Source organism: Aptenodytes patagonicus, chromosome 4, assembly GCF_965638725.1.
Source record: "Aptenodytes patagonicus chromosome 4, bAptPat1.pri.cur, whole genome shotgun sequence".
Taxonomy (NCBI): Eukaryota; Metazoa; Chordata; class Aves; order Sphenisciformes; family Spheniscidae; genus Aptenodytes; species Aptenodytes patagonicus.
Window position 1 is genome coordinate 67,533,872 of NC_134952.1, and position 24,921 is coordinate 67,558,792.

General features: G+C 41.1%; 1 protein-coding gene across 6 annotated transcripts in view; it reads left to right on the forward strand.

Moving 5' to 3' along the window:
* WDFY3 (WD repeat and FYVE domain containing 3) overlaps positions 1-24,921 on the forward strand; it is a 190,098-nt gene that overhangs the window by 94,768 nt on the left and 70,409 nt on the right. For 5 of the 6 annotated variants that reach the window (XM_076337073.1, XM_076337070.1, XM_076337074.1 and 2 more), the window contains 8 exons: positions 1,861-2,054; positions 4,216-4,673; positions 6,758-6,841; positions 12,319-12,496; positions 13,609-13,823; positions 15,553-15,665; positions 17,807-18,038; positions 23,920-24,020. In XM_076337073.1, coding sequence (XP_076193188.1) covers positions 1,861-2,054; positions 4,216-4,673; positions 6,758-6,841; positions 12,319-12,496; positions 13,609-13,823; positions 15,553-15,665; positions 17,807-18,038; positions 23,920-24,020 — 1,575 coding nt within the window. The remainder of the gene's footprint in view (positions 1-1,860; positions 2,055-4,215; positions 4,674-6,757; positions 6,842-12,318; positions 12,497-13,608; positions 13,824-15,552; positions 15,666-17,806; positions 18,039-23,919; positions 24,021-24,921) is intronic. The other variant, XM_076337076.1, reaches the window with a different exon arrangement.

Genomic DNA, 24,921 nt, shown 5'->3' on the forward strand with positions numbered 1-24,921 from the left:
CTGAAGGACTGAAACTGCCTCATATTTTAGAAGCAGCAGGTCTTGGTTCACAGGACTGGACTACATGCACCTGTGTGGCATCAGGGTCTGTGATACCTGAGCCTTGCTCCTGTGAGGTATGGATTATGATCTGGCTGTGGTAGCATCCACCTGACTTGTGACAAATCCTTGGCCGCTGTTAAACAGCGTTCCTGACCTCACCTAGGAAGTTGAAGGAGCCATCAGTACCTCATTGCTACTTCTTGGTACTGAGTTGATCTCTGAGTCCAACAGAGAAACTACACAGGGTAGTGTAAAACACATCAGGGCTGTGGGATGATGCCACAGATGTTGTTTTTGAGGACTCCTGGAGAGTTCAAGGGCCTCATTTCATCAGTAGCTCTCCAAGTTCAGGAGTATGACAAAGCTGTACAGGAGGAGTTAAAAAACCATTTCTCAAAGAAGTTGCGGTTGCTGTCTGTGCAGTGTGACTGGGATGTGAGCCCCGTGGCACTGCATCCAGAGGCCAGCAGAGGTTTTAGGTTGTCGCAGAGAGGCATAAATAGGCATTATGCAGCCTTGCAGTGCTTCATATCACACTCAAAGCTTGGTTTCTGATCTTAAACCAGTATCTCTGATAAGGTTTCCTGAATATTGCATAACTGATAACTGAATTTCAAACAAGAAATTTGGGTGTCCAGACCCAGACAGGTTCACTGGATAGTTGACAATCTAGACCGAGAGTGGGAGAAGTATAAAACGTTACCTCAGTCTCTCTGAAAACAAGAGACCTGACCACTGAGGAGATGCGCTTTGCCTGTAAAGGGATGCAACCAACTTAACTGTCTCAGGGTCTGAGGCCTCTCCTTTTGCCTTGTCCAAGTCCATATCTCATCCAAAGAACATCGGAGAAAGCAGGAGGCAGGAAATTGGAAATGGATAGTGGGACTAAGGTTTGTATATGTACATTAGAGGGAATAAACATTGTCCTGACTAGCTTGTTAATCCTGAACTTGGTCATTTAAACCGCTCTTTTAGTTTGTGTTCACAAGGAAAATGATCCCTTTTGACATAGTAATGCAGCATTGATCCATTTCCCTACTCTGTTTTCATCTTCAGTAATTAACATAGGGCAGTACTCTAGGTGCTGACACTGTACTAAACACATTTTATGTGCCATATATATATTCCAGTTCGGTTTTTATGATGTTTTCAGAATAAACTTAATTTAATTTTCAGTTAATACTGCTCTGTGTGTTCTTCTGAGTATCCAGTAAGCTTGAGAACCATTATTTGACTTAAGCTTTATCTCTACAGAGATAGGTCTTGCCACAAGAAAACTTCTACAGAATCTTACAAATCTTGTGGATAGACCGAATCACTTCTCAACCAGTGCTCCTAGTTTGCTTGTCTTGTCCAGAAGCAGCCTAGTTATATTTTTGACAATGAACTAAATGTAATATAAACATTGTCCTTAACCGAAACAGCATATAGTCTTCACTAAAGATGGAGGGTTTGCTATATTGGAGGGTTTGCTATATTTTTTTCTTTGTTTCATCCTGTTACTGAGCTCTAGCATGAAAGGAATAACTACTGTTGGAGTAACAGAATTATTGAGGAAATTCTTACCTGCATCCTTGTACTCAACACCTATAGTGAAAAATATTATCAGAAGAATATTGTTCAAGTTCTGTTTTAATTTGTGGTAGGAGAGGAAAAATAGTAGTAAGTCATTAAACATCCATAGGGCTAAAACCCTGCCATTCAATCTGTAGAAATGAAAATAAACACCTTTCATGCTTTGTTGTTGTCATTATTTGTTACTGATCGTATTTTTCATACTCCTTATGCACTTATCCCCACCCCCCCCTTTCTGAGTAGGTATTTTCAGAGAGTTTGGTGGTGCGAGATGCGTGCACAACATAGTAAAGTATCCCCAGTGCCGACAGCATGCCCTGATGGTCATCCAGCAGTTGGTGTTATCACCTAGTGGAGAAGATGATATGGGCACTTTGTTGGGACTGATGCACTCCGCTCCACCTACCGAACTGCAGCTGAAAACGGACATCTTAAGGGTAAATGAAGTACTGCTCAGGACTCTTGCTCCTAAGCCACTTTTTTTAAAAAAGAAAACACTGAGAAGGGGATTGGATTGGATGGATGGTATTTAGCTACTGAATGTAGATTGTCTCTGGAGTTGAAATGCGTACATTTGATGCATGGTCTTTATTTTCTTCCATCTGTCTATGGCAGGTTTCAGAGTCAGAGATGAAGGCTAGTGAGTGAGTATGTTTTTAGCATCATCACTTGTAGTTAGCCTCAGTTTATAGGAAATGAGATTCTACAGTTACGATAATCCTCCCTGGCGGAGTATTATTCAGTTAAAAATAATGAGGATACGTGGGGGGGGAGAAAGCAAGCATGTAACATGTTTATTTTCAGCGCTGGCTTGTGTTTTCCTGTGGCAGACCTACTTTATTTTACCAATTTGTTAGTTATAAATGCTGAATTAGTTAATATAAATGTAAATCGTAGAAGATCAAGCCAAAGAACTTGCTTGCTTAAGCAAAGTAGTGGAAAGGTAGGAACATAAGGCTGCGAGTGGAGGAGGAAGAGAGAAGACTGTCATCTGTTCTCTACCGTATTAGGTTTTTTGGCTGCTAAGCTAGACCCACAAATTCTTCTCAGAATAGCTAATGTTATTGTTGTAAATTGACATAATACTGTTATTTTAGGGTAGAAAAGCTGAGGCAAGTAGTAATAAGTAAATGAGTCTTACCGGAGAGAACTCTCAGACATCTAGGATCACCTCTGTTAAAAAGAGCTGTAATATTTCTCTGGCAGATGAGCAGCTTCATATTATTCCAAAAGACAGAAAGGAAAGCTAGTAATAAAATTATTCATTTGACATATTTTGTCTATCAAGGTCTTCAGTTGTTTTTGAGCATGTCTCATTCACAATACTTAAAGGGAGAGAACGGATATTGCAGTTCCCCAACGGATTTAACATCCAAAGTCAGGGTTTCTGTCCTTCATCTGACCTGTTGTATTTGTCTTCCATTGGTGCTGTTTTCAGAAGTTTTGGTTATGGAACTGACAGCCCAGAATGGTGCAGCGATGTTTAAACCTTACCGTTTATCCAGGTTTGGCAGGAAATGAGATACTGCCTTCAAAGGAATGACAGTCTAACGATTTCACTACCCATCTTCTGAGTGCTTAAAAAAAAAAAACCAAGCATGGTTCTGAAGAAGTAAACTCTTGGTCATGAAAGATTCCCCGCCCCCCTAGCCTGGTTTCCTGTATCAATAACATTTTTCTGTTGTTTGTGATGCTTTGTGTAGAGAGGCTTTTTCTTCTATATTCCGTATTCACATGTGGGTCAAACTTCCCATGACATCTGGTTTTTTTGTTTGTTTTTGGTTGGGTGGATGGGCTTCCCCACCCCCTGATTTCACAGAAAAATGAGTAGTATTCTCTAGTACCCAGAGTCATGTAGTTGCCGCTGTTTGTACTGTGGCTTTGTATTTGTTCAGCAAGTAAGGTTTTATCCATTTTTGTTTCTCTCTCAGGCTTATTTTTGAACAGCAACTCTTAAAATCAAGTTTCACTCAATTCAGAGATTTATGGATTTCATTGCAGAGGAAGGCTAAAACTAAGTGGGTTTTTTGAGCTAATTCTTTGCTGCCGTTGTTATCTTTGAGTGCTGTTTTGGCTTCATAGCTGCCAGGTGCTTATGCATTGTAGATTTCTGGAACACCCGTGTTAGGATGCTCCAAGGTTTAGATTTCTCATTGCTACAGGCAGTCATTTACCCACTCTTGTTTGAAATTGTTTGTGAAGTACGATGGCAGAGTAGATTCCTTTCTAATAGCTATACTCTCTGCCTTATCACTAAGGGAATTACCTGGGGATTTTGGGTTCCATTCTGTGCTTGGTCAAGTCTTTTCTGTTGGCAGGTTCATTCATCTCCTTAATTTCTATTTCTAAATTAGGGGCAATGTTTTGCTTTCCCCCCGCCCCACTCTATCTTTTTTTATTTTGTAAGCTCTTGAGGATGTGGACTCTTGCAGTACAAAGTTGACCTTTGGAGACTTCAGGCATTACCAAATTCTTACAAATGACGTGAGAATTTTGCTAGTGTATCAAACAAAAATGTTCCTGCCTGTTTTCAAGCTGTTTGTAATGCTGCTGCTTTTTTTTTTTCTTCTTTGTTTTGATTGTTTGTTTTGTCCATAGGCCCTACTCTCAGTGCTGAGAGAAAGTCACCGCACAAGAACTGTTTTTAGAAAAGTTGGTGGATTTGTGTATGTCACATCTTTACTCGTTGCTATGGAAAGATCTTTGTGCTCACCGCCTAAGAATGGCTGGGAGAAAGTAAACCAGAATCAAGTGTTTGAACTGCTTCACACTGTCTTCTGCACATTGACTGCAGCAATGCGCTACGAGCCAGCCAACTCTCATTTCTTCAAAACAGAGATCCAGTATGAAAAACTGGCAGATGCTGTTCGATTACTTGGCTGCTTCTCAGACTTGAGAAAAATAAGTCCCTTGAATGTCTTCCCTTCAAATACACAACTGTTTCAAAGACTTTTGGAGGATGACCTAATATCCCTGGATTCTGTGTCACCTACGCTAAGACACTGCAGCAAACTTTTTATTTACCTCTACAAGGTAGCAACAGATTCTTTTGACAGGTATGAACTTGGCTTTTTTTTTTTCCTTTTTTTCTCTTCCCTCTCCTCCGCCCCAGTGTTACCCAAAATAGTTTTCTTCAAATATGTTCATTGCAAGCTTTTGTATTTCCCTTTTAATCTATTTCTTTGTTCCTTCACTCCAGTGAGAGGAATGTAAGGTGTCAACATCTGACCAAATATTGACTTAGCTTGCTGATGTTCTCCAGGGTATGCAGCATTCTCTCTGATGTTGAATGTTTTTGTAATGGCAGCAATTAAGTCAGTTTATGGTTATATTTGATGTGTTGAAGCAACCTGTTGGTTGATAGGCAGACTGTCTGGTTGCTTTATCATACAGAACTACTAGATTTTTATGCTTTTATTAAGTAAAATGAAAAATTGGTTGTTGAACATCACACCTGAAGTTCATGTTTCCTTTGATAAGGGACTTTAATTAGATAATATCACAATGGCTTTAGAATCATAAAATCATTTAGATTCGAAGAGACTTTTAAGATCATCGAGTCCAACTGTAAACCTAACACTACCAAGTCCACCATTAAACCATGTCCCCAAGTGCCACGTCTACACATCTTTTAAATACCTCCAGGGATGGTGACTCAACCACTTCCCTGGGCAGCCTGTTCCAGTGCTTGATAACCCTTTCGGTGAAGAAATTTTTCCTAATATCCAGTCTAAACCTCCCCTGGTGCAACTTGAGGCCATTTCCTCTCGTCCTATCGCTTGTTACTTGGGAGAAGAGACTGACACCCACCTGGCTACAACCTCCTTTCAGGTAGTTGTAGAGAGCCATAAGGTCTCCCCTGAGCCTCCTTTTCTCCAGACTAAACACATCTAGACTAGACATCTTGTTTTAGGTGGATTGGCATGTTCTTTAAGGTTCTAGCTAGTCTGTAAATTACTGGTTTTTAAATTTAACTGGGAGACACTCCCAGATTTAAACAACTAGAATTTAAATTGTACTTAAATTATACTTGAGATTTGAAATGAACCATAAAGTCTTTTGTTGTCATTTTGAATCAACTTCAACTTACTGAAGTATGTTTTGAAGATTGGCTTGTCTGAAAGTAGTTGTCACCCGTAATTTAAGGTACAAAAAAGTAAAACACAGACCTAAGCTTTGTGTCTGGGACCTTGGAGCTGCTGCACCCCAGCTATTTAATGCATGTGCCCCTGTTTTTCTAAGCTGGGCCACCTAGTTAGTCAAACACAAGGTCTGATTTTCCAAGTGTTGAAAGTGTGGCTGTGTATGTTGAGATATTAATGAAGCTGCCAGTTGGTCAGGCTTTCTTAAACTAGGTGACTAGTAAAGTACAAACTTCATGTTTTTGTTACTGCAAATTTTGCCTTATTTTGAAAATAAGCAGCAAATCTTAATGCTTTTCTCGTTTAAAAAAAAAAAAAACAACAAACAAACAAACAAACAAAAAAAAAAAACGAAAAACCAAGTACAGAAATCAATTTATTTGATCTCATTTTAAAGTAGTATTAAATCATTCAGATGGAGGAGGAAAATGTGTATTAAGAATGTGTTGCACATACTGTAGAAGTTATAACATGGGCTAACAGTAGAGTATGAGGAATCAATGGGGTAAGTAAATCCCATGGTGTTGTTGCATAAGCTCCCTCACTGAGTTCCTTTTTTTTTTTTGCTGTCATCTTCAGTGACTGCATTCTCCATTCTTTCTTAAATTTTCTGATCATCATTCTTTGTCAAGTTTACATTGATTTTATTTCTTACCCATGTTGGTTATAGTTAATTTGCTTAGGCTTTACTTTCTCCTCTCAATTTCGGCTGTTTAACATTGAAAGATGTTCTGTTTTGCTAGCATGGTCATATCAATAAACCTCTGCAGAGTAATGAACAAGCACTGCAGAGTCATGCCATAAAACAAGCACACGCATTGCATGTCTGCATGTTTACCTGATGCGTGTCATTCAGTAGCGTCCTTTGTCGTCCATGTTGTTTCTGAAGAATGGATCCTAGTAATGATTTTATTGGCACTTTTGTAAAACTAACAAGCTTATGGCCTCTGGTTTCTTCTCTAACCTCTCTGCCCTACCCCTGTCTGTTTTGTCTGTAGTCGTGCAGAACAGATCCCTCCTTGCCTGACAAATGAGACTTCTCTCCCCTCTCCTTGGGGTACGCCAGCTTTGTCCAGGAAAAGGTACCGACCCTTTATAGAGAAGTTGATCTTGCTTCTGATTTCTCTGTCACTGTTGTGTTTCTTAGTTCTTGGGGATTTTTTCTCTCAAGTTGCTATTTTTTTCTGAGGTGTGCATTTTCACTTGTGTGTTTACTGGATAAAATAAATGTAAAGGTATGTTTCATAATGAATCCTAGGTAGTGATGCTAATGTATGAGATTAGAGATGTCTCCAGACTCTTGAGGCACTTAAAGTTAAGCTCATGATTCAAAAACAAATAAGGTCTAGTATAAGAAATGGTCTAAAGGAGGTATAAATGACACTCTCAGGAGCAGTTCAAAGAAGTTCAGGCTGTGCTAGTAGATCAATCAGTAGCAAGATTTTCTTTTTTCTTGACTAATTTTTCAAGAAAAGGTACTTTCAGTAGGAAGGTGGATGGCTTGTTAAGGTGCTCATTTGTTAGTAATTGCACAGAATAAAAAATAAAGAATGAACCTGTCAGTACTTGACTACTAAATGATGTAGAGGCATGCTAAATTAAAAGGTTTGGAAAGAAAGCACAAATGGCACAATTCAGAAATCCTAGCACCTGCTTCCCCACCCCCTCCAGCCCCAGCCAAGCTGCTGTCTTTCTTATGCATCTTAGTGTCTGGTAGATTATTTTTTCTTTTTTTTTTTTTTTTTTTTAAAAAAAAGTTTATTAGTTCAACAACAGTATGACTTACAGGCCTGTGCAAATGATGAAAATGAGATTTTTCCTGGAGCCCCCAGGGAAGGGGGCAGCCATTTGTTATCTGACGATGCAGGTTTGGCAGAGATTTGCTTTTGAAGGCTAAAAAGACGTTTGAAGGACGGTGGGTTATCTGAGGTGCAGGTGCCACGTATGGAAAATATGGTCATTCTTGCTTGATGTTTGGCTTAAAATACACCATCAAGTTTGATATTTGGAATGTAAAATAGTTTGCAAAGGGAAACAACCAAAGCTGCTTTTGGAAGCTGCTTTGAAAGGAGGTATTTGTATTCGAGCAAGTTAGTAAACAGAAGCCTTTTTCTGTCTTGCTGAGTGATGTTACCCAAGTCCTGTCTGGGTATTCTGCAGGGTCTGGCTTGGACAAGGCCACTTTCCTGACAATCCAGAACCTCTTAGGCTGTTGTTTCCGTTCTTTTCTAACACTGAGGCATTTAGGAACAAACGTAGCAGTTGCATGTTTCACAGAGAAAACCTTAGCTGCCAAACTCCTTTCCCCGTCATTTACTCTTGAAGAAACTTGAAAGAAAACAGCGTTTCCTGTGGAGGCTTTTTACAGGTTTGACCCCAATATTAACCTCTAGCATTATGGTTTGCCCTTTCCTGTACTACTACTTGCTGTTCTCGCAGGTGTAACTGGCATGGCTGCTCAGGTTCACTGAATTACTCAAACACACAGGTATGTGAAGGCTTGCAGCAGAAGACATGCAGTGCCTTGCAAACAGGAGCTGATTCCAGCGTGTAATAAATGAGAGTGCCAGATGGGTAGTTGATACAGCCTGGTAATTAAAATATAAGTATATGTATATATGAATAGATATGTTAGGCCCAGGGTGTAATGAATAAAAGCGTGCCAGATGGGTAGTTGACGCAGCCTGGTAATTAAAATATAAATACATGTATATATGAATAGATATGTTAGGCTTCCTTTGTTTGTTTTTTGTAGTACTGAAAATGCAAGCAGTTACTTGAAAAAAAAGTGTGGTATGTGGCAAGGTAAAGATTGGATAGTTTAAAAAGTCAGTATCCTTGTGGGGTGCTTTGGGCAATTCAGGTAAGCACCAATATAGTAACGTGGGTACTTGCTGAGGTAAAGGACTGTGTTTGACATGGATCTTCACAAACAAAAAAGGCCTTTGGGTGATAACAAGTTGCGTAAGACTCAAAGCAAAAGTGGACAGAAAGAATGATCATGCTGGCCTGGGTGACTTTTCAGATCCTTTCTGTAAAAGCATGTTTTAAAGTAAAAAAAAAAAAAAAAGACAGGGCTAGGCTTTTCAAAAAGTCTGTTTGAGCAGCTGTCTGCTTTCTCATGGTTGTTCAGCATCGTGCTTGTCATTCCTAGTGAATTCAGTGCCAGTAGCTGGGATCTTCCTATTTTCAAAAATAAGCAACTTGGGTTTTGTAGTCCAATATTATTTGATTTTACTCTTTTTTTTCTTTTTAAATGTCAGATACGGTCAGATCCTGTTGAAGTTGACTCTTCTGAGAGAAGTGTTTGCTCTTCTCTTATTGATTTCTGTCTCCTTTACTTTGCTTCCCCAGGATCTCCCTTGTTGCTGTGGCCTGGTTTTCTGCCTTTTGACTTGTATAGACAGGTGCCTGAGGAAGAGCCCTGTGTTGTTTGGCTAAAAGAGCAAGCAGACACTGTGCACACAAATAATTCTTATAAACCAAAGTAGTACAGTTCTGGTTTTGATGCACGCAGTCTAGAATGGTTCTGGATATATAGATATGCTAGTGTTCTCTCTCAGACATGTCTGCTACTTCTCAAAGCTGTATTTCCTTGAGGAGTGGTGCCCTCCAAGTGTGATCCTTTATGTAAACAGAGTAGATAGGACTCCTCCAGCACATGCGTTGGGATGGTGGTACATAGCTGTCCTCCCTGTTACCTGGAATGCATTGTTCTTCCACCCCTCCTGTATAATTTGAATCGAGAACTACAGCTTTGCCAGTTGTTTGCTGTGAATTTTGTCAGAAAAAACTTATCTTGACAGGGCGTTCTCCCTTTTTTGAGAGGATGCTTTGGGCCTGACAGGGTGAAGTAGAGAATAGAATGTAACTTTGACTTTAAAATACTTTTAGCCATTGTTTTTACAAAGTTTGGATGGTGATCGCTCTTGGGGAATGTTATGCAGAGTGTTTATCTACAATAAATCTTACTTATTTCTTTGCAGGTGAAAATGGTGTTATAATTCTCATCAAGAGTTGTACTTAATTATATAATTTAAGTTTTATTTTTTCTTCAGTTTTATTTTTTGTTAAATTAGACAGATCTCTGTGTTCGGTACACTGCCTTTTTTCCATTGTCCACTTCTTCCTTTCTTCTCCTTTAAAGAGATCATATAAAGAATGTATAAGCATGGCTAAATTAATTTGTTGCGGGTTCTGCACTGACCCATAGACCTGGGTAACGTTCGATGAATACTTTGGCAGAATTTTGTGGGGTCTATTTTCTTTTCCCTGCCTAGAGAAATTTTTTTAACTGTTTTTTTTTCTTCGCTGTTTTGATACAGTACTCCTTATATGGAAAAACTAAATATAGAAGGTATTTTAAAATGATGTGAAAAACTTTAAATAATATATGCTTTAAGGACATAACTTTTACTTAGATTGCTAACAGAAAAGCAAATTGCCTAGTCTTAACTGTATCCCCTTTTCAGTTTGTTATATGTAATATTGAAGTCCAGGCCATTTGAGGCCAGGAGCACTTGCTTGTTCATGAATCATACTGAGCAATGGCTCGGGTTTTTATTAAGCTCGGAAGTAAAATTTGTGCTTAAAAATGGACAGAAGCTTGATCTTCAAGAATGTCTTGGAGTGGAATTTCACTAGACTGAAGAGCATTCTTAAATACAAATGGATATTTAGTTTTTTAACTGTATCTTGTAAAACTTGCATTGAGATGCTCAAGGTGACACTGGAAAGAGGTAGCAGTTTTCTTCTTCAGATGAAGAGCAGTGCTGTTAGGATGCATGAGAAACAATTGCTCATGTTTCAATCTCTGCATTAAGACAGAGAAAAGGGTTGAGATAACATCTGTCTATGATAGTATTACCAGTTGTTCTTCTGTTCTTAATTCCATTTAATTTTAAAAGAGACAACAAAGCCTTCCTCTACCTGCCAGATGTTTCAATCAGTGAGTCTGCTAGAGAAGTTTAGGAAATTGATGGTTAGAGAGTTTGTAAAAACACTAGAAAAATTTATTTGGGCAGGTATTTTTCTTAGTGGTTGGTTACGATAGAATTGCCATACTATTTCATGTTTGCTGTAAGTATTACCTGAATGAGTAAAGCATCAGTAATTTCCTCTTCCTTCAAAAACTCTCTTTTAAAAAGTGCTCTTGGATTGTTCCAGATGCCAAGTTGTTGTTGATCTGCCATGAGCCTTTTCAATAGGAACGCTTTTGTTGAAACATTGTTTATCCAGCCCATTTTCCAGCCAGCAGCAGCAGATTGTGTTGTACTTCCTAGAGTCCTGTCTTAGGCTAAATAATCCATTGCCTCAGCCTTCCCCCACAAATGACGTTTCTTGCTGGGGTGTGGGTGTGTGTGTGTGTGTTCAAGATGCAGCCTTCAAAGTGTTTAGGACAGAATTGAGCTTGCAGCTTTCCTCATCTCCCATCTATGTCCTGTTTTTCCCAGGAGAAGACTTCCTAGTTGGAAGTGCCTAACGGGTGAGGCACAGCGAGTCTCTGAGTGTTATTTCTGTTAGGGTTAGGGGTTAGGTAAATCTCTGTCACTAAGAACAGGAGAGAGGAAATGCCTCTTTCAACTGATTTGATAGGAAGAGACCCATTTTTAACTGGATTCACTTCTTGTAAAACGGCAGGCAATATTTGATCTTCAAGAAAAATTGTTACGTAGAGTTTGTTTTCTTTCTCCTTACAAATAAGCATATACGATAAGTACTGTGAGAATATGGGTGGTTTTGGCGTTTTTGTTTTGTGTTTGTTTTTTTTTGTGGTGAGTATGAGCCTTTCAAGCTATCTTTTGCTTCTAAAGTACCATCTTGAAAGCATATGTTCAGTAAGCTGCTTGTGCTGTTTGTGTGTTGAATCTTGTGCTGAAGAATGGCATCAAGCTGATATCTCCAAGAGTTTCAATGAGAAACATGTCTACAGCTCTCAGCACAAGTGGTTGCTTCTAAGTCAGTGTGTCAAAGCCTCTTTTCCCTGTATCAGACTTAAAGCAGCTTGATGTAAAACTAAATTGCCGTAGCAGTCGTGGAAATACTGAGAGCATATGGACTGCTGGCACGAGCGGACACAGAGACCAACTTTCTGTTCCTGTAGACTGGTTGGAGATTGCCGAGAGTTTTGTGATAGTGCATTTTATAATCAGTTGTTAATGAAGAGCAAATGTGGAGAAGTGTATTCAAAACTGAATTTGTCCCCCGGAACAGGAGCAGTGGTAGCTTGCATGCTGCTGTCGCTGTGTGCTGCCACTGCAACTAGAATGAAAAAAGGGAGGTGATAAAGGCAACCTTTATGTTCTTCAAACTGTGTAGCATGTGGGGAAAAGACTTCTGAGTTCAAGCATAGTCGAGAAATTGAGACCCTTACAGGTTGTCTTTGGGGAAACATGTCCAACAGGTTTGAGAAGAGGAAAGTTCTTGGTCTGTCTAACTGGGGGAAGAGAAAGGAGAGGGGAGTAGTGTCTATAGGCCAATTCAACTTTACAGCTGTTTGAAAAATGCAAAGCTCATAATAGATGGGTGTTGTAACTGTGGGATGTTTTCTGTCCTGCAGGCACGCATATCATTCTGTTTCAACGCCTCCTGTTTGCCCTCAAAAAAACATAGCTGATGTGAAACTCCAAACAGGACCCACATCCGTACAAAGCTCTGATGCAGTCATTATCCACCCTGGTGCTATGCTCGCGATGCTGGATCTTCTGGCCTCTGTTGGATCAGCTACACACCCAGAGGTAGGGAAAAAATTCTGCTGTCTTAAGCTTTGAGAGTGACTGGGAAAAAGGATGGCTATGGGAAATAGGAAAACCAATTATGTCCTCTCATTTCATACTGAGAAGCTAGTACATTTCACAGACTAATGGAATTGAGTAACTGTGGTGGCATACAGGTCTGATACAAATTGTTTTATTTTATAGGCTTTGTTTTGTTTGTATCTTTCAAACTCCTGGCAACAATGTAAATTTAAAGAAATGTCTGAAGTGGCCATCAGATAAGTTTCCAAGCATTGTGATGAATTCTTGTTTTCCCTGATGTATCATGTGTTAATGCATAATGAGGAGGACATGGGATTGGACATTATAGCTCGGTGTTTACATGCTGTTTGAAATAGCTAGAATGTGTTCTAGCTCCAAAATTGTACTGCCTGCTTTGTACAATTCCCAAACCAAAACCTCTACTGGTGGTTTGTATATAAAGGATTTGTTGGACATTTTTTGAAGTTGCTTAAGTATTTTTTGTTTGAAATATCTTCCCTGAAGAACACTGTTTATTTAAAAAAAAAAAAAAAAAAAAAAAAATCCGAAAGCTTACAAGAATTACTAGACTTGATTCCTCTTTCTTGTCCTCTACTGGTGATGAGCGTGGCGACTTTCTGTCTTCAGGGCATTAATTTGGCAGTTATGTTGCATATATCTTAAATTTTGTAGAGATGATGATAAGTTACTAGGAGTAGCTTAGCAGTCACAAAAGTAAAAGTTCTTAGTACACTCTAAGCACATGAAACTTCTAAACTGACTCACTTCTGCTGGAGTGAAAAAAGGAGAGGTTAGTTTAACCATCCCTACCTGAATTGTTTTTCTTTGCAATGGTCATGGTAATCCTTCATACAACTTATTATCCTTTTTCATAAAGAGATGGAAGTGTCTCTTCACCCACACACGCGCGCACACCCCCAACACACACACATGCACATATATTTAAGTATAGGACATTTTGTGTATTTATTGCTAATTTTGTGTATTTATTGCTAATGGTAGTTTCCTTTTCATTATTATGCATAAGGGCTTCCTTTTGTTTGTCTTCTCAGTTTGCGTCTTCTCAAGTTGCTTGCTTTTCTTTTTTTCAGCATGCACTGGATCTCCAGCTGGCAGTGGCCAATATCCTGCAATCTCTAGTGCACACAGAGAGAAACCAGCAAGTCATGTGCGAAGCCGGGCTCCATGCACGACTTCTACAAAGATGCAGTGCTGCTCTGGCTGATGAGGACCACTCGCTGCATCCACCACTCCAAAGGATGTTTGAAAGGCTGGCATCCCAGGCGCTGCAGCCGATGGTGTTGAGGTCAGGAAGATAGCATTGAAGTCTGGTTGAGCTGAGCCCTGCTGCCTGCGCTGTCGCTGGCTGGCTGTAAATGGCTCGGATTGGTAGAGAGCATAAGTGACCTTGTGTGGTAGTGATCGCGTGGGATCCCATTTTATTTCTCATCAAATAGACTGTCTTGCTTCTGTTAATCAGCATGTAACCCTGGAGACGTTGGGAATTGGAGGGCAGGGGAGGAGGAAGTGTGGAGCAGGGAAATCTGTTTGGTGTTTTTCACAAAGATTGTACTGAAGTTAAATGCTTTCTTCCTTCCTGCAAATCTTGAGAGGCTATCAAAAATGCTGTTCCTGGCTAAGTCCTCAGGAAGAGGAAACGTGATGGTTTTAAAAGCAACACTGCCATAGAAGAGGATGGATTCCTAGACTTTTCTGTGCAATGTTAAATACCTCAGATTGGAAAAGGTTCAGGCCAGCAGTTTTATTTAGCACTTTAGTTTGTGTGAAGGAAATGCAGGAATGTGGTACAAGAAGTGTCTGGAAAAATCTGGGGATGCATAGCTTTAAAAAGTTGATCTTTCTGCATATTAATGCAAGTAGGTTTGTACATCTATGCTAGTGCTAGAAAAGCAAGCTTGAAAAGTTTATGTGCATATTTTGAACCATTTGTTAAATACCCACGCAGTTTTATGATGCTCTGGATTGCTTGCTAGATTCTGGGGAGACCTTCTTGCGCCTTTCAATATAAAAAGGGGGCTTATAAGAACGATGGAGAGAGACTTTTTACCAGGGCCTGTAGTGACAGTCCCAGGGGCAAGGGTTTAAACTGAAAGAGGGTGGATTTAGACTGGACATAAGGAAGACATTTTTTACAGTGAGGGCGGCGAGACACTGGAAGAGGTTGCCCAGAGAAGCTGTGGATGCCCCATCATTGGAAGTGTACAAGGTCAGGTTGGACGGGGCTTTGAGCAACCTAATATAGTGAAAGATGTCCCAGCCCACAGCAGAGAGGTTGGACTAAATGATCTTTAAAGGTCCCTTCCAACCCAAACCATCCTGTGATTCTGTGATCTCAGATGGAATAAGGAACTTCATTGTGTTATCTCCTATGGATCGCCAACTGGCTGACCTGCAGCCAGGACAGCTGGTAGGTTCACTTCAGTGGCATGTAGCCATGTCAGAAATGATTCTGCAAGGAGCGTGCTTGCTGGTAGTTGCATCACAGGGACTTAACGTTCCCTAAGCATAGATACTGATAGCCTAGGTAGCTGTAGATATAGATACTATAGTTATCTATAGATCTAGATGTTGATAGCTGTGAAACTATCCCCAGCCAAATAGGACGCACGGATAAAACGAAGCTGAGGTCACTTACTTCAGCCTGTGGTCTGCCTTTCCGGATGAGTTCAGCTTGCTGAATGTGCATCAGTGAGCATCCTGATGTTCTCCTGCAGGATGCAGCAGCCTCCTGCCAAGTCTTTGGAGTTAAGAGAAGGGAATTGGGAGCTTTATCAGAATTGTTTGATTAGTTAAAATAATGTCAACTTTTGAGAGCATGTGTTCAAAACTTAGATGGTTTCAAATGGATCAAATGTGTTTCTTGTAATTATGCATTAGTTTATTTATTTTCTTAGTTAAAAGTTATGTTCATTACAAGTAATTACTGTCTTTTTAAAAAATGGTATTAGATTTGGTGCCATTCTAGGCAAATAAATAGACAAAATGATTTGTAAATTTTTTATTCTCTTTCTTAGGGAATTTTTACGCTTGGGAAATCCTTTGAATTGCGGAGCTTGGGACAAAAAGCTGTTGAAACAGTACCGCGTGCACAAACCCAGCTCACTGAGTTTTGAACCGGAAATGAGAAGTAGGTGCTGAAGTGCTAGAAATTTGCGTAAAGAATGCTTCACTGACGTCCCCCAATTGCATACTTACATAAAATTTGTAGATAAGCATCCAGAAAAACCTAACTTCGCCCCAGCTTTGTATGAATGTGAAATCATCAGAACAGTTTGACTGGAAAAAGTTCTAAGAACAGAGGGAATGTAGTACTTGTATTTAATACATATCCAATGAGGTAATTATAATTTTTTATTTTAGGAACAGTAACTATTAAATATGATAGTAGTTTGCTTTTAAGTCTTGAGTAGATCCTGAGTTTGTAGTTATTTAACAATAAAAGGAAAAATATTTTTCTCAGATACTTTCATGTGCACATCACGTCATTAAATCTATGTAGTGTCTCTCATGGGTTCAGTAAGGTGTCAGATAAAATAACTGAAATTCCTACACTTAAGCATAATTCCGTTTATTTCAGCTAGACTCAAGGACCTGGCACATCATTAGTATCACTAATAATGAGAAAGAAATAGAATTAAAAAGAAAAAAAAGCACGATTTACTTAATCTGGCAGAATCTCAATCTAATAATCCGTTTCTCTTATGAACAGGTAGAATTTGGAGTTGAACACCTACTCTTAATTATTTAAAGTTCAGCAATCCCTTTTTAACCATTCATTAATTTTTCATGGTAAATATTTGCAATGGTTTTACTCACTGCTCGCTTTCAATATGTTTACTTTGCTAGTATATTAAAATTGAAATCTTTAATAGTATGTGGTAAGCATGTGTTGAATTATGAGTGCATAGTAACTTAAAAATTTTCAAGAAAAAGGACAGACTTACATTAGCTTTAAAAAAAAAAAAAAAAAGCGGGGGGGGAGGGACACCACAACAACTCAGTTTCAGTTTTAGTCCTGGAATTAACACCGTGGGAAGGTATTCACAATGTATTTTGAAAGGATATTCACTAGATAGTCCTAGATTATAGATACACATACATACACGTACGCGGTGGAAATTTTCATTATACCTTTGTGTGGTATCCTGTCATGGAAGTTCATCCATCTGATAGAATACTTCATATTCTATCAGTAATTACACATCAGCTCTGATTATCATACTGGAAAGTTATATCTGTTTTCCAGCCATCTAATGAATCAATCTGATAAACTGCACTGAATGTCTGTAACGGACGGATTCCTCCAACTGATCCGAACCTCTCTTCCACATGCACTCTTTCCTAATATTATCCATGAGTTGCAGAGCTTGGGAGTAGCTGTTTGTGTAGTATAGGAGAGTCTCAGTAAATGGTAATACAAAGAAATTATTGATAAGTTTCCAAAGCATGTGATACTTATTTCTAGGTGTCAACTCAGTCGTTGTATGGTCAGTTGTAACACATAGTTACAATGTTTCAATTATTTAAAAGGAACTAGAAAGTATCCTGGATGGTACTGAACTACAAGCATTAAATAATGAAATAAATAAATAAAATAAAATAACTTAATTCATGTTATGTCATCAGGTTCAGTACATTTAAAAAGAGAAGGAGAGATTCAACTTCTCTCAGCCAGCGCATAATTTACTTATTTATTTTTAATAGGGTATTATTATGGGGGAAAGTAAACAATGAAAATTGTGAAAATGTGAGTCTGAAAAGTTTTCAACCTAGGAAAGAGAAGGCAAAGCTAGCTTCCGAGTACCGCAAGTTATGTTAAATTTCCTAAGCTAAGCTCACTGGGCCTTTCTGCTTATTGAGAGCTCTGAGAATTTTAGCTCAGAGTTACTGCATCTGAAGTACATGAAGCAGAGTATTTCCTACCTGTTAAGTCAGGTAGCAGGAACGCGCCTGAAATGGAGCCTCTGCGAAAGGAACGCTTTCCCAGTGTTAGGTAATGGGATGGCCTCTTGGCTCAATTTTTTGGCTTTTTCCACAGACTTTCTGTAATACCTTGTGCAAGATGCTTGTCTGTCTGCCTCAGTTGAACGTTCTTATAATGAGAACAGTAATTCCCAACTCATAATCTTCTAACTGAGAGGCTGAATTAGTTGACGATGATTGACAATTCAGCTATTGCACTGGAAGCAGTACTTGAAAAGTCCAAATAAATAGCCTGAAAATGCCTCTCTTTTGCAATGCTGTGTTGTTTCTTGGCTTCTACTGTAGATAGCATGGTTACCTCAATGGAAGGTCTGGGTTCTGACAGCGTCTTCAGTTTGCATGAAGACAGCCACTATCGGATAAGCAGGAGCCTGCTCAAGCCAGCAGAAGGGAGCACAGTACCCCTGACGAGAGTGAAGTGTTTGGTCTCTATGACAACCCCACATGATATCAGGCTTCACGGATCATCGGTTACACCAGCGTTCATTGAGTTTGACACGGCTCTTGAAGGGTTCGGGTAAGGTCCTACAGTGCTTTCAAGTAGCATGGGGCACAGTTCAATGTCTTCTTACTTTCTTCTTTCAAAGAAATACTTGTAATTTTTAATGGACTGTTTGCAAACCAGAGACAAATGAATTCTTTAAAGAAAAGAAAGGAATACTTCAAGCCACATAAATTTCCACTCTGTCATTAATGACTTGAAAACAACGCTTGGTTGCCATATGTGAAAGTAGAAGTCGGTATGTATCTAAATGTTGATAGTACTTTCTCAGTTCTGGATTTCATGTGCCTTTGAAAAACGAAGGAATGCCAACATACCCTTGCAGAAACTCATTAGTTGCTAGGGTTTGTGTGCAACATTTGGATGGCCCAAATGCTCTGAAACCCACTTAAAATTGCTGAAGAACTTGGAAATGAGGAAGTGGGCAAAGCAGAAGTACAAGTGAAACAGAGAAGGAAGCTATGTTGAGTCCAAATAACTGGAAAAAGCTGATTATTAACAGGAGGTGTAGCCTGAATATAACATTTAACTAATTCCGTCTTTTAGCACCCAGTATCACCTTCATTTACTGCTTTTTTCCCTCTCTCTAATTAAACACCTGCTGAGTGAGGCACTTTGAGGATCATGTAATATGATTTAACTTGACTGTTCAGAAGATGAAAACATGACACCATTCTCAGCATCTGTTTAAGGAAAATGTTGTCTTTTTGGTTATAAAAATGGAATAGAAAAACCTCAAAACACTCATTTTGTCCTGTGCTAAAGGGTAAATATCTCAAAAATAGCTATAAAAATTCAGACCAATAGTATAAGGAACAGGTATTTCTTAACTGCCTGCAGACTGGTCCATAGGTGGAGGCTTGCCAATAGGCTGAAAGTCAGTGTCTCAGAGAGGGCAGTGTTGTGAGGTATGTGCAAGTCAGATAATTGTGAATGGCACCTCGAATGATAAGTAATTGTTCAGAATTTCTCAGAAGCTTGGTTAAAAGCTTAAAAACCTTGACTAGAAGCTTTATTAAAAGGTTTTTAGTGACGTGAACCACCAAAAATGACAACTGCTGTGAAGGCCAAGAGCGTGACAAATTCTTGTATGAGATGAGTGCTCCTCAGTGGGGTTTTTTTTTTTTCAGTCTCTTTTTTAAAAGAATTGTGAGAAGAGGTAGAAATGATCTGTTGTCCACAGCTGTACCACAATTTCATAAAACCACAAACAGCCCCACTTTGCAGAATTCTTCATCTTGTCTTTTTCTTTCTAGACCTAATATTTATACTACTGTGTTTCTTAAATGTATTTCTGTTCTGACGTGGCCTTTGACAGAGCCACTTGCATCTTAGTGCACTTGTTCCAGTTTATTTGGGATGACTGGTCTGAGAGCACAGTCCAGCCTGGATATTTGGGAGCTCTGCTGCTCTGCAGTCTCTTTTCAGCTTTGCGAAGCAACGATGCAGTGCCCGTTTTGCATCTAGCCTTCATATCCAATATAGTCAGGGACAGACTTTTCTTTGAAAACAAATGGTACTCAAAGCTCTGTTCTACATCCTTCATAAGAGAAAAGAAAATGTTTTGGATCTAAGAAGAACTTGAAATAGGCTAGCAAAATGAATTGTCAGTACCGCGGTTGCTCCAGGATATTTGTAGGTGCTGGTAACATGTCCAAAAGTAATCCACAAAATGCAGCTGTGACTTCTTGTAATTTCAACAAGTCACCTAAGAAGGCTGCTATAATCAATAAAAAAAAATCTAAAACCTTTTTGGTCTGTTTTAAAGTGCCAGGGTATTTCATGAACTCAACAGTTGGCAGACCCTTGCAAATTGTCTGCTTAGAGAGAACATGCTTGTAACACCATTGACCATGGGGGATTCGCCCAGAGAAGAACAGTTTCAAGAGGGAGGAAGAAGTACATAATGAGAACTGTAATCAAAAGGAAGATAGTAGTGACCAGAACCATGGACTGCTGTTGCTTTCAAGATGGGTGGTCAAAGTTAACTCTTTATAGCTTATGTGAGAACAAAATAACTCCTAGCTCTGTCAGGCAACTCAGCTACAGTATACTTAAACTAGCCTGCTGAAGTGTAAATGTCAACAAAATGATGATTCTTCAGCAAGTGGAAGAGCCGTCATTTTGCCTCCAGTAGTACAATCTATACAAACTGGAAGCTGAACACCTGTGGGGATTCACTCCACCTCAGTAGGCTGGTCACTGAAACCATCTGGGCTCTTAAAATCTTCCAGTACCTAAGGGAGATACTCCTTATATCTGTTTCCATTGTGTCCACAGCATTGGTGGCTCTTGTAAGGACCAAACGTAGCTAATTTCGTGAAATACGATGTTACTGGGGGAGCGTACATACTTAAAATAAGAACACCATAGTGTGCAATTACCAGATCTTTTGAATGTTTATAGAATCATAGAATCATTAAGGTTGGAAGAGACCTCTAAGATCATTGAGTCCAACCGTCAACCCAACACCACCATGCCCACTAAACCATGTCCCTAAGCGCCTCATCTACTCGTCTTTTAAATACCTTCAGGGATGGTGACTCAACCACTTCCCTGGGCAGCCTGTTCCAGTGCTTGATAACCCTTTTGTTGAAGAAATTTTTCCTAATATCCAACCTAAACCTCCCCTGGCGCAACTTGAGGCCATTTCCTCTCGTCCTATTGCTAGTTACTTGGGAGAAGAGACCAACACCCACCTCGCTACAACCTCCTGTCAGGTAGTTGTAGAGAGCGATGAGGTCTCCCCTCAGCCTCCTTTTCTCCAGGCTAAACAACCCCAGTTCCCTCAGCCGCTCCTCATAAGACTTGTTCTCCAGACCCCTCACCAGCTTTGTTGCTTTTCTTTGGACACGCTCCAACACCTCAACGTCCTTCTTGTAGTGAGGGGCCCAAAACTGAACACAGTATTTGAGGTGCGGCCTCACCAGTGCCGAGTACAGGGGCACGATCACTTCCCTACTCCTGCTGGCCACACTATTTCTGATACAGGCCAGGATGTTGTTGGCCTTCTTGGCCACCTGGGCACACTGCCGGCTCATGTTCAGCCAGCTGTCGACCAGGTCCTTTTCCGCCAGGCAGCTTTCCAGCCACTCTTCCCCAAGCCTGTAGCGCTGCATGGGGTTGTTGTGGATGAAGTGCAGGACCTGGCACTTGGCCTTGTTGAATCTCATACAGTTGGCCTCGGCCCATTGATCCAGCCTGTCCAGGTCCCTCTGCAGAGCCTTCCTACCCTTGAGCAGATCAACACTCCCGCCCAACTTGGTGTCGTCTGCAAACTTACTGAGGGAGCACTCGATCCCCTCGTCCAGATCATTGATAAAGCTATTGAACAAGACTGGCCCCAGAACTGAGCCCTGGGGAACACCGCTCGTGACCAGCTGCCAACTGGATTTAACGCCATTCACCACAACTCTCTGGGCCCGGCCGTCCAGCCAGTTTTTTACCCAGCGCAGAGTACACCTGTCTAAGCCGTGAGCCGCCAGCTTCTCTAGGAGAATGCTGTGGGAGACAGTGTCAAAGGCCTTACTGGAGTCCAGGTAGACCACATCCACAGCCTTTCCCTCATCCACTAGGTGGGTCACCTTGTCATAGAAGGAGATCAGGTTGGTCAAGCAGGACCTGCCTTTCATGAACCTGTGCTGGCTGGGCCTGATCCCTTGGTTGTCCCGCTCATGCCTTGTGAGTGCCCTCAAGATGAACCGCTCCATAACCTTCCCCGTCACCGAGGTCAGGCTGACAGGCCTGTAGTTCCCCAGATCCTCCTTCCGGCCCTTCTTGTAGATGGGTGTCACATTGGCAAGCCTCCAGTCGTCCGGGACCTCCCCCGTTAACCAGGACTGCTGACAAATGATGGAGAGCGGCTTGGCAAGCTCCTCCGCCAGCTCCCTCAGCACTCTCGGGTGGATCCCATCTGGCCCCATAGACTTGTGAGTGTCCAGGTGGCATAGCAGGTCGTTGACTGCTTCCTCTTGGATTATGGGGGGTTCATCCTGCTCACCATCCCTGTCTTCCAGCTCAGGGGGCCGAGTACCCTGAGGATAACTGCTCTGCCTGTTAAAGACTGAGGCAAAGAAGGCATTAAGTACCTCAGCCTTTTCGTCATCCTCGGTGACAATGTTCCCCCTCGCATCCAATAAAGGATGGAGATTCTCCTTGGCTCTCTTTTTCTCATTAATATATTTGTAAAAACATTTTTTGTTGTCTCTAATGACAGCAGCCAGATTTCGTTCTAGCTGGGCTTTTGCCTTTCTAATGTCCTCTCTGCATGACCTAACGAGATCCCTGTACTCTTCTTGAGTTGCCTGCCCCTTCTTCCACAAATGGTAAATTCTCCTTTTTTCCCTGAATCCCAGCAAAAGCTCCCCGTTCAGCCAGGCCGGTCGTCTTCCCCACCCGTTCTTATTACGGCACATGGGGACAGCCTGCTCCTGCGCCTTTGAGACTTCCTTCTTGAAGATCGTCCAGCCTTCCTGGACCGTTTTGCCCCTCAGGGCTGTCTCCCAAGGGACTCTCTCAACCAGTGTCCTGAACAGGCCAAAGTCCGCCCTCCAGAAGTCCATGGCTGTGGTTTTGCTGGCCTCCCTCCTTACTTCACCAAGAATCGAGAATTCCACCGTTTCATGGTCGCTAAGCCCAAGACAGCCTCCAACCACCACATCTCCCACCAGTCCTTCTCTGTTAGTAAACAGCAGGTCGAGCGAGGCACCTCCCCTGGTAGGCTCACTTACCAGCTGTGTCAGGAAGTTGTCTTCCACACACTCCAGGAACCTCCTAGACTGCTTCCTCTCTGCCACGTTGTATTTCCAGCAGATGTCCGGGAAGTTGAAGTCCCCCACGAGAACAAGGGCTAGCGATTGTGAGACTTCTGCCAGCTGCTTGTAGAACGCTTCATCCACCCCTTCATCCTGGTTGAGTGGTCTATAACAGACTCCCAGCAGGATATCTGCCTCGTTGGCCTTCCCCCTCATCCTTACCCATAAACACTCAACCGTATCATCATCACAATCGTTGAGCTCTAGACAATCGAAACACTCCCTAACATTCAGGGCCACCCCACCGCCTCTCCTTCCTCGCCTGTCCCTTCTGAAGAGTCTATAGCCATCCATTGCAGCACTCCCATCGTGAGGGTCACCCCACTATGTTTCTGTGATGGTGACTAAGTCATATCTCTCCCGCTGCACAATGGCTTCCAGCTCCTCCTGTTTGCCGCCCATGCTGCATGCATTGGTGTAGATGCACTTGAGCTGGGCTATCGATTTTGCCCCCAGCATCGGCATGCCACCCCTAGGCTCATCTCTAGTGAGCCTGGTTTTATCCCCTTCCCCCTTCAAACCTAGTTTTAAAGCCCTCTCAGTGAGCCCTGCCAATTCATGAGCAATGATCCTTTTCCCCCTGTGAGATAGCTGGACTCCATCTGTCACCAGCAGGCCCGGTGCCTGCTGGTGTAAACCTCCCCATGATCAAAAAAGCCAAAATTCCGCCGATGGCACCAGCCCCTGAGCCACATGTTGATCAGGTGTGTTTTCCTGTTCCTTTCAGTATCCAATCAGTATTTAGCTAATTTAGTCTCTTTGAGAGTCCAGAACATCTCAAAGGCTGCAGCGAGTCATGGTTGCCCACAAGGGAGCATCTTATGCTGTGGAGCCATGTGGGCATAAGTCTCTGTGCCTTTGCACCAAAGACATACGCTGCCAAAGCTCTTTGCACTGGAGATAATTTAGCCTCACAAGGAAAAATCTTGAGAATTAATTTCTACTTTTCATGAATACATATAGTCAAGGAGAGTGATGGTGTGCTTATGGTATATTTTCCTAGGCTATACTTTGTTTGTATTGAACTCCGGTTATATTGACTTTCATAAACTCTGGTGTGTTACTGGCCTTCTGTTTAACAGCTGCCTGTTCTTGCCAAGTTTGGCTCCCCATAATGCACCTACAAATAATGCTGTTACAACAGGACTTATTGACGGTGCGGTTGTCAGTGGAATTGGAACTGGTAAGTACTCGAGTATGACTGTTAGCAGTGTTTTCTATCTGATGTTTAGTTCTCTTGTATTTCTTTGCTAGCCATGAAGTGATAGTATGGTGTTGGCTGTTGTACACTTGTAATTGAGAACTTTTTGTGTCTTTTTGTGTGTGTGTGTTCCTGTTGCTTTTTGCCCCCAAATCAATGAAAAGCAATATAAAATACAAATGTGTGATTGCTTTAAAATACAAGGCTTTCAGCAGAAGGTTAAGTTGTAATCAAGAGAAGCATATGAATAATGAACCTGGATGCATTAAGAACAAGTTGAGGAAGTAGTGTGAAGAGCACAGGAAATGTGGAATGAATTGTAATGCTGTACTTGTGGTTTTGTTCTGCTGAATTCTTGACTGTATTTATTACAGGTGTAGTTACACACATCATCACAAAAATCCCATCTAAATTGTTTGCTATCCTTACACTTGTTCACTGTAGGCTGTTCACCCTACAGGAACCTGGTGTGCTGCGGGGCTAAATGAACGTGATCACTTAGTTAAAAAAGGTGTTAAGTCTAAAAACTAAGTCGGAGGTTTACTGCAGTAAGACAGACTTAGACAGTACTTGAAGTGTGTGACCTCTTTGTTGTTCTGTGGGAGCACCCTAGGAGATGAAATGGAGTCAGGTGTATGTGGTGGAGAGGTCTTCTTCAACAAAGGCTTCTTCAATGAGTCACACCTATTGAAGAAGCGTATTAGCAGTTTCTGAGGGCCTGATCCATTTCCACTTTTTTTTGTCTAGGGAACTGAAACTGGGTTGTTCTGAACAAGCACAGCTTCAGAGTTGACTTTTGTTTTTAGAATGGGAGGGAATAGTGTGCAATTCTTGCTTTACTTTGTTTTGAAAGAAACCCCTCTGAGCTAGCTTTAGGTGGCTT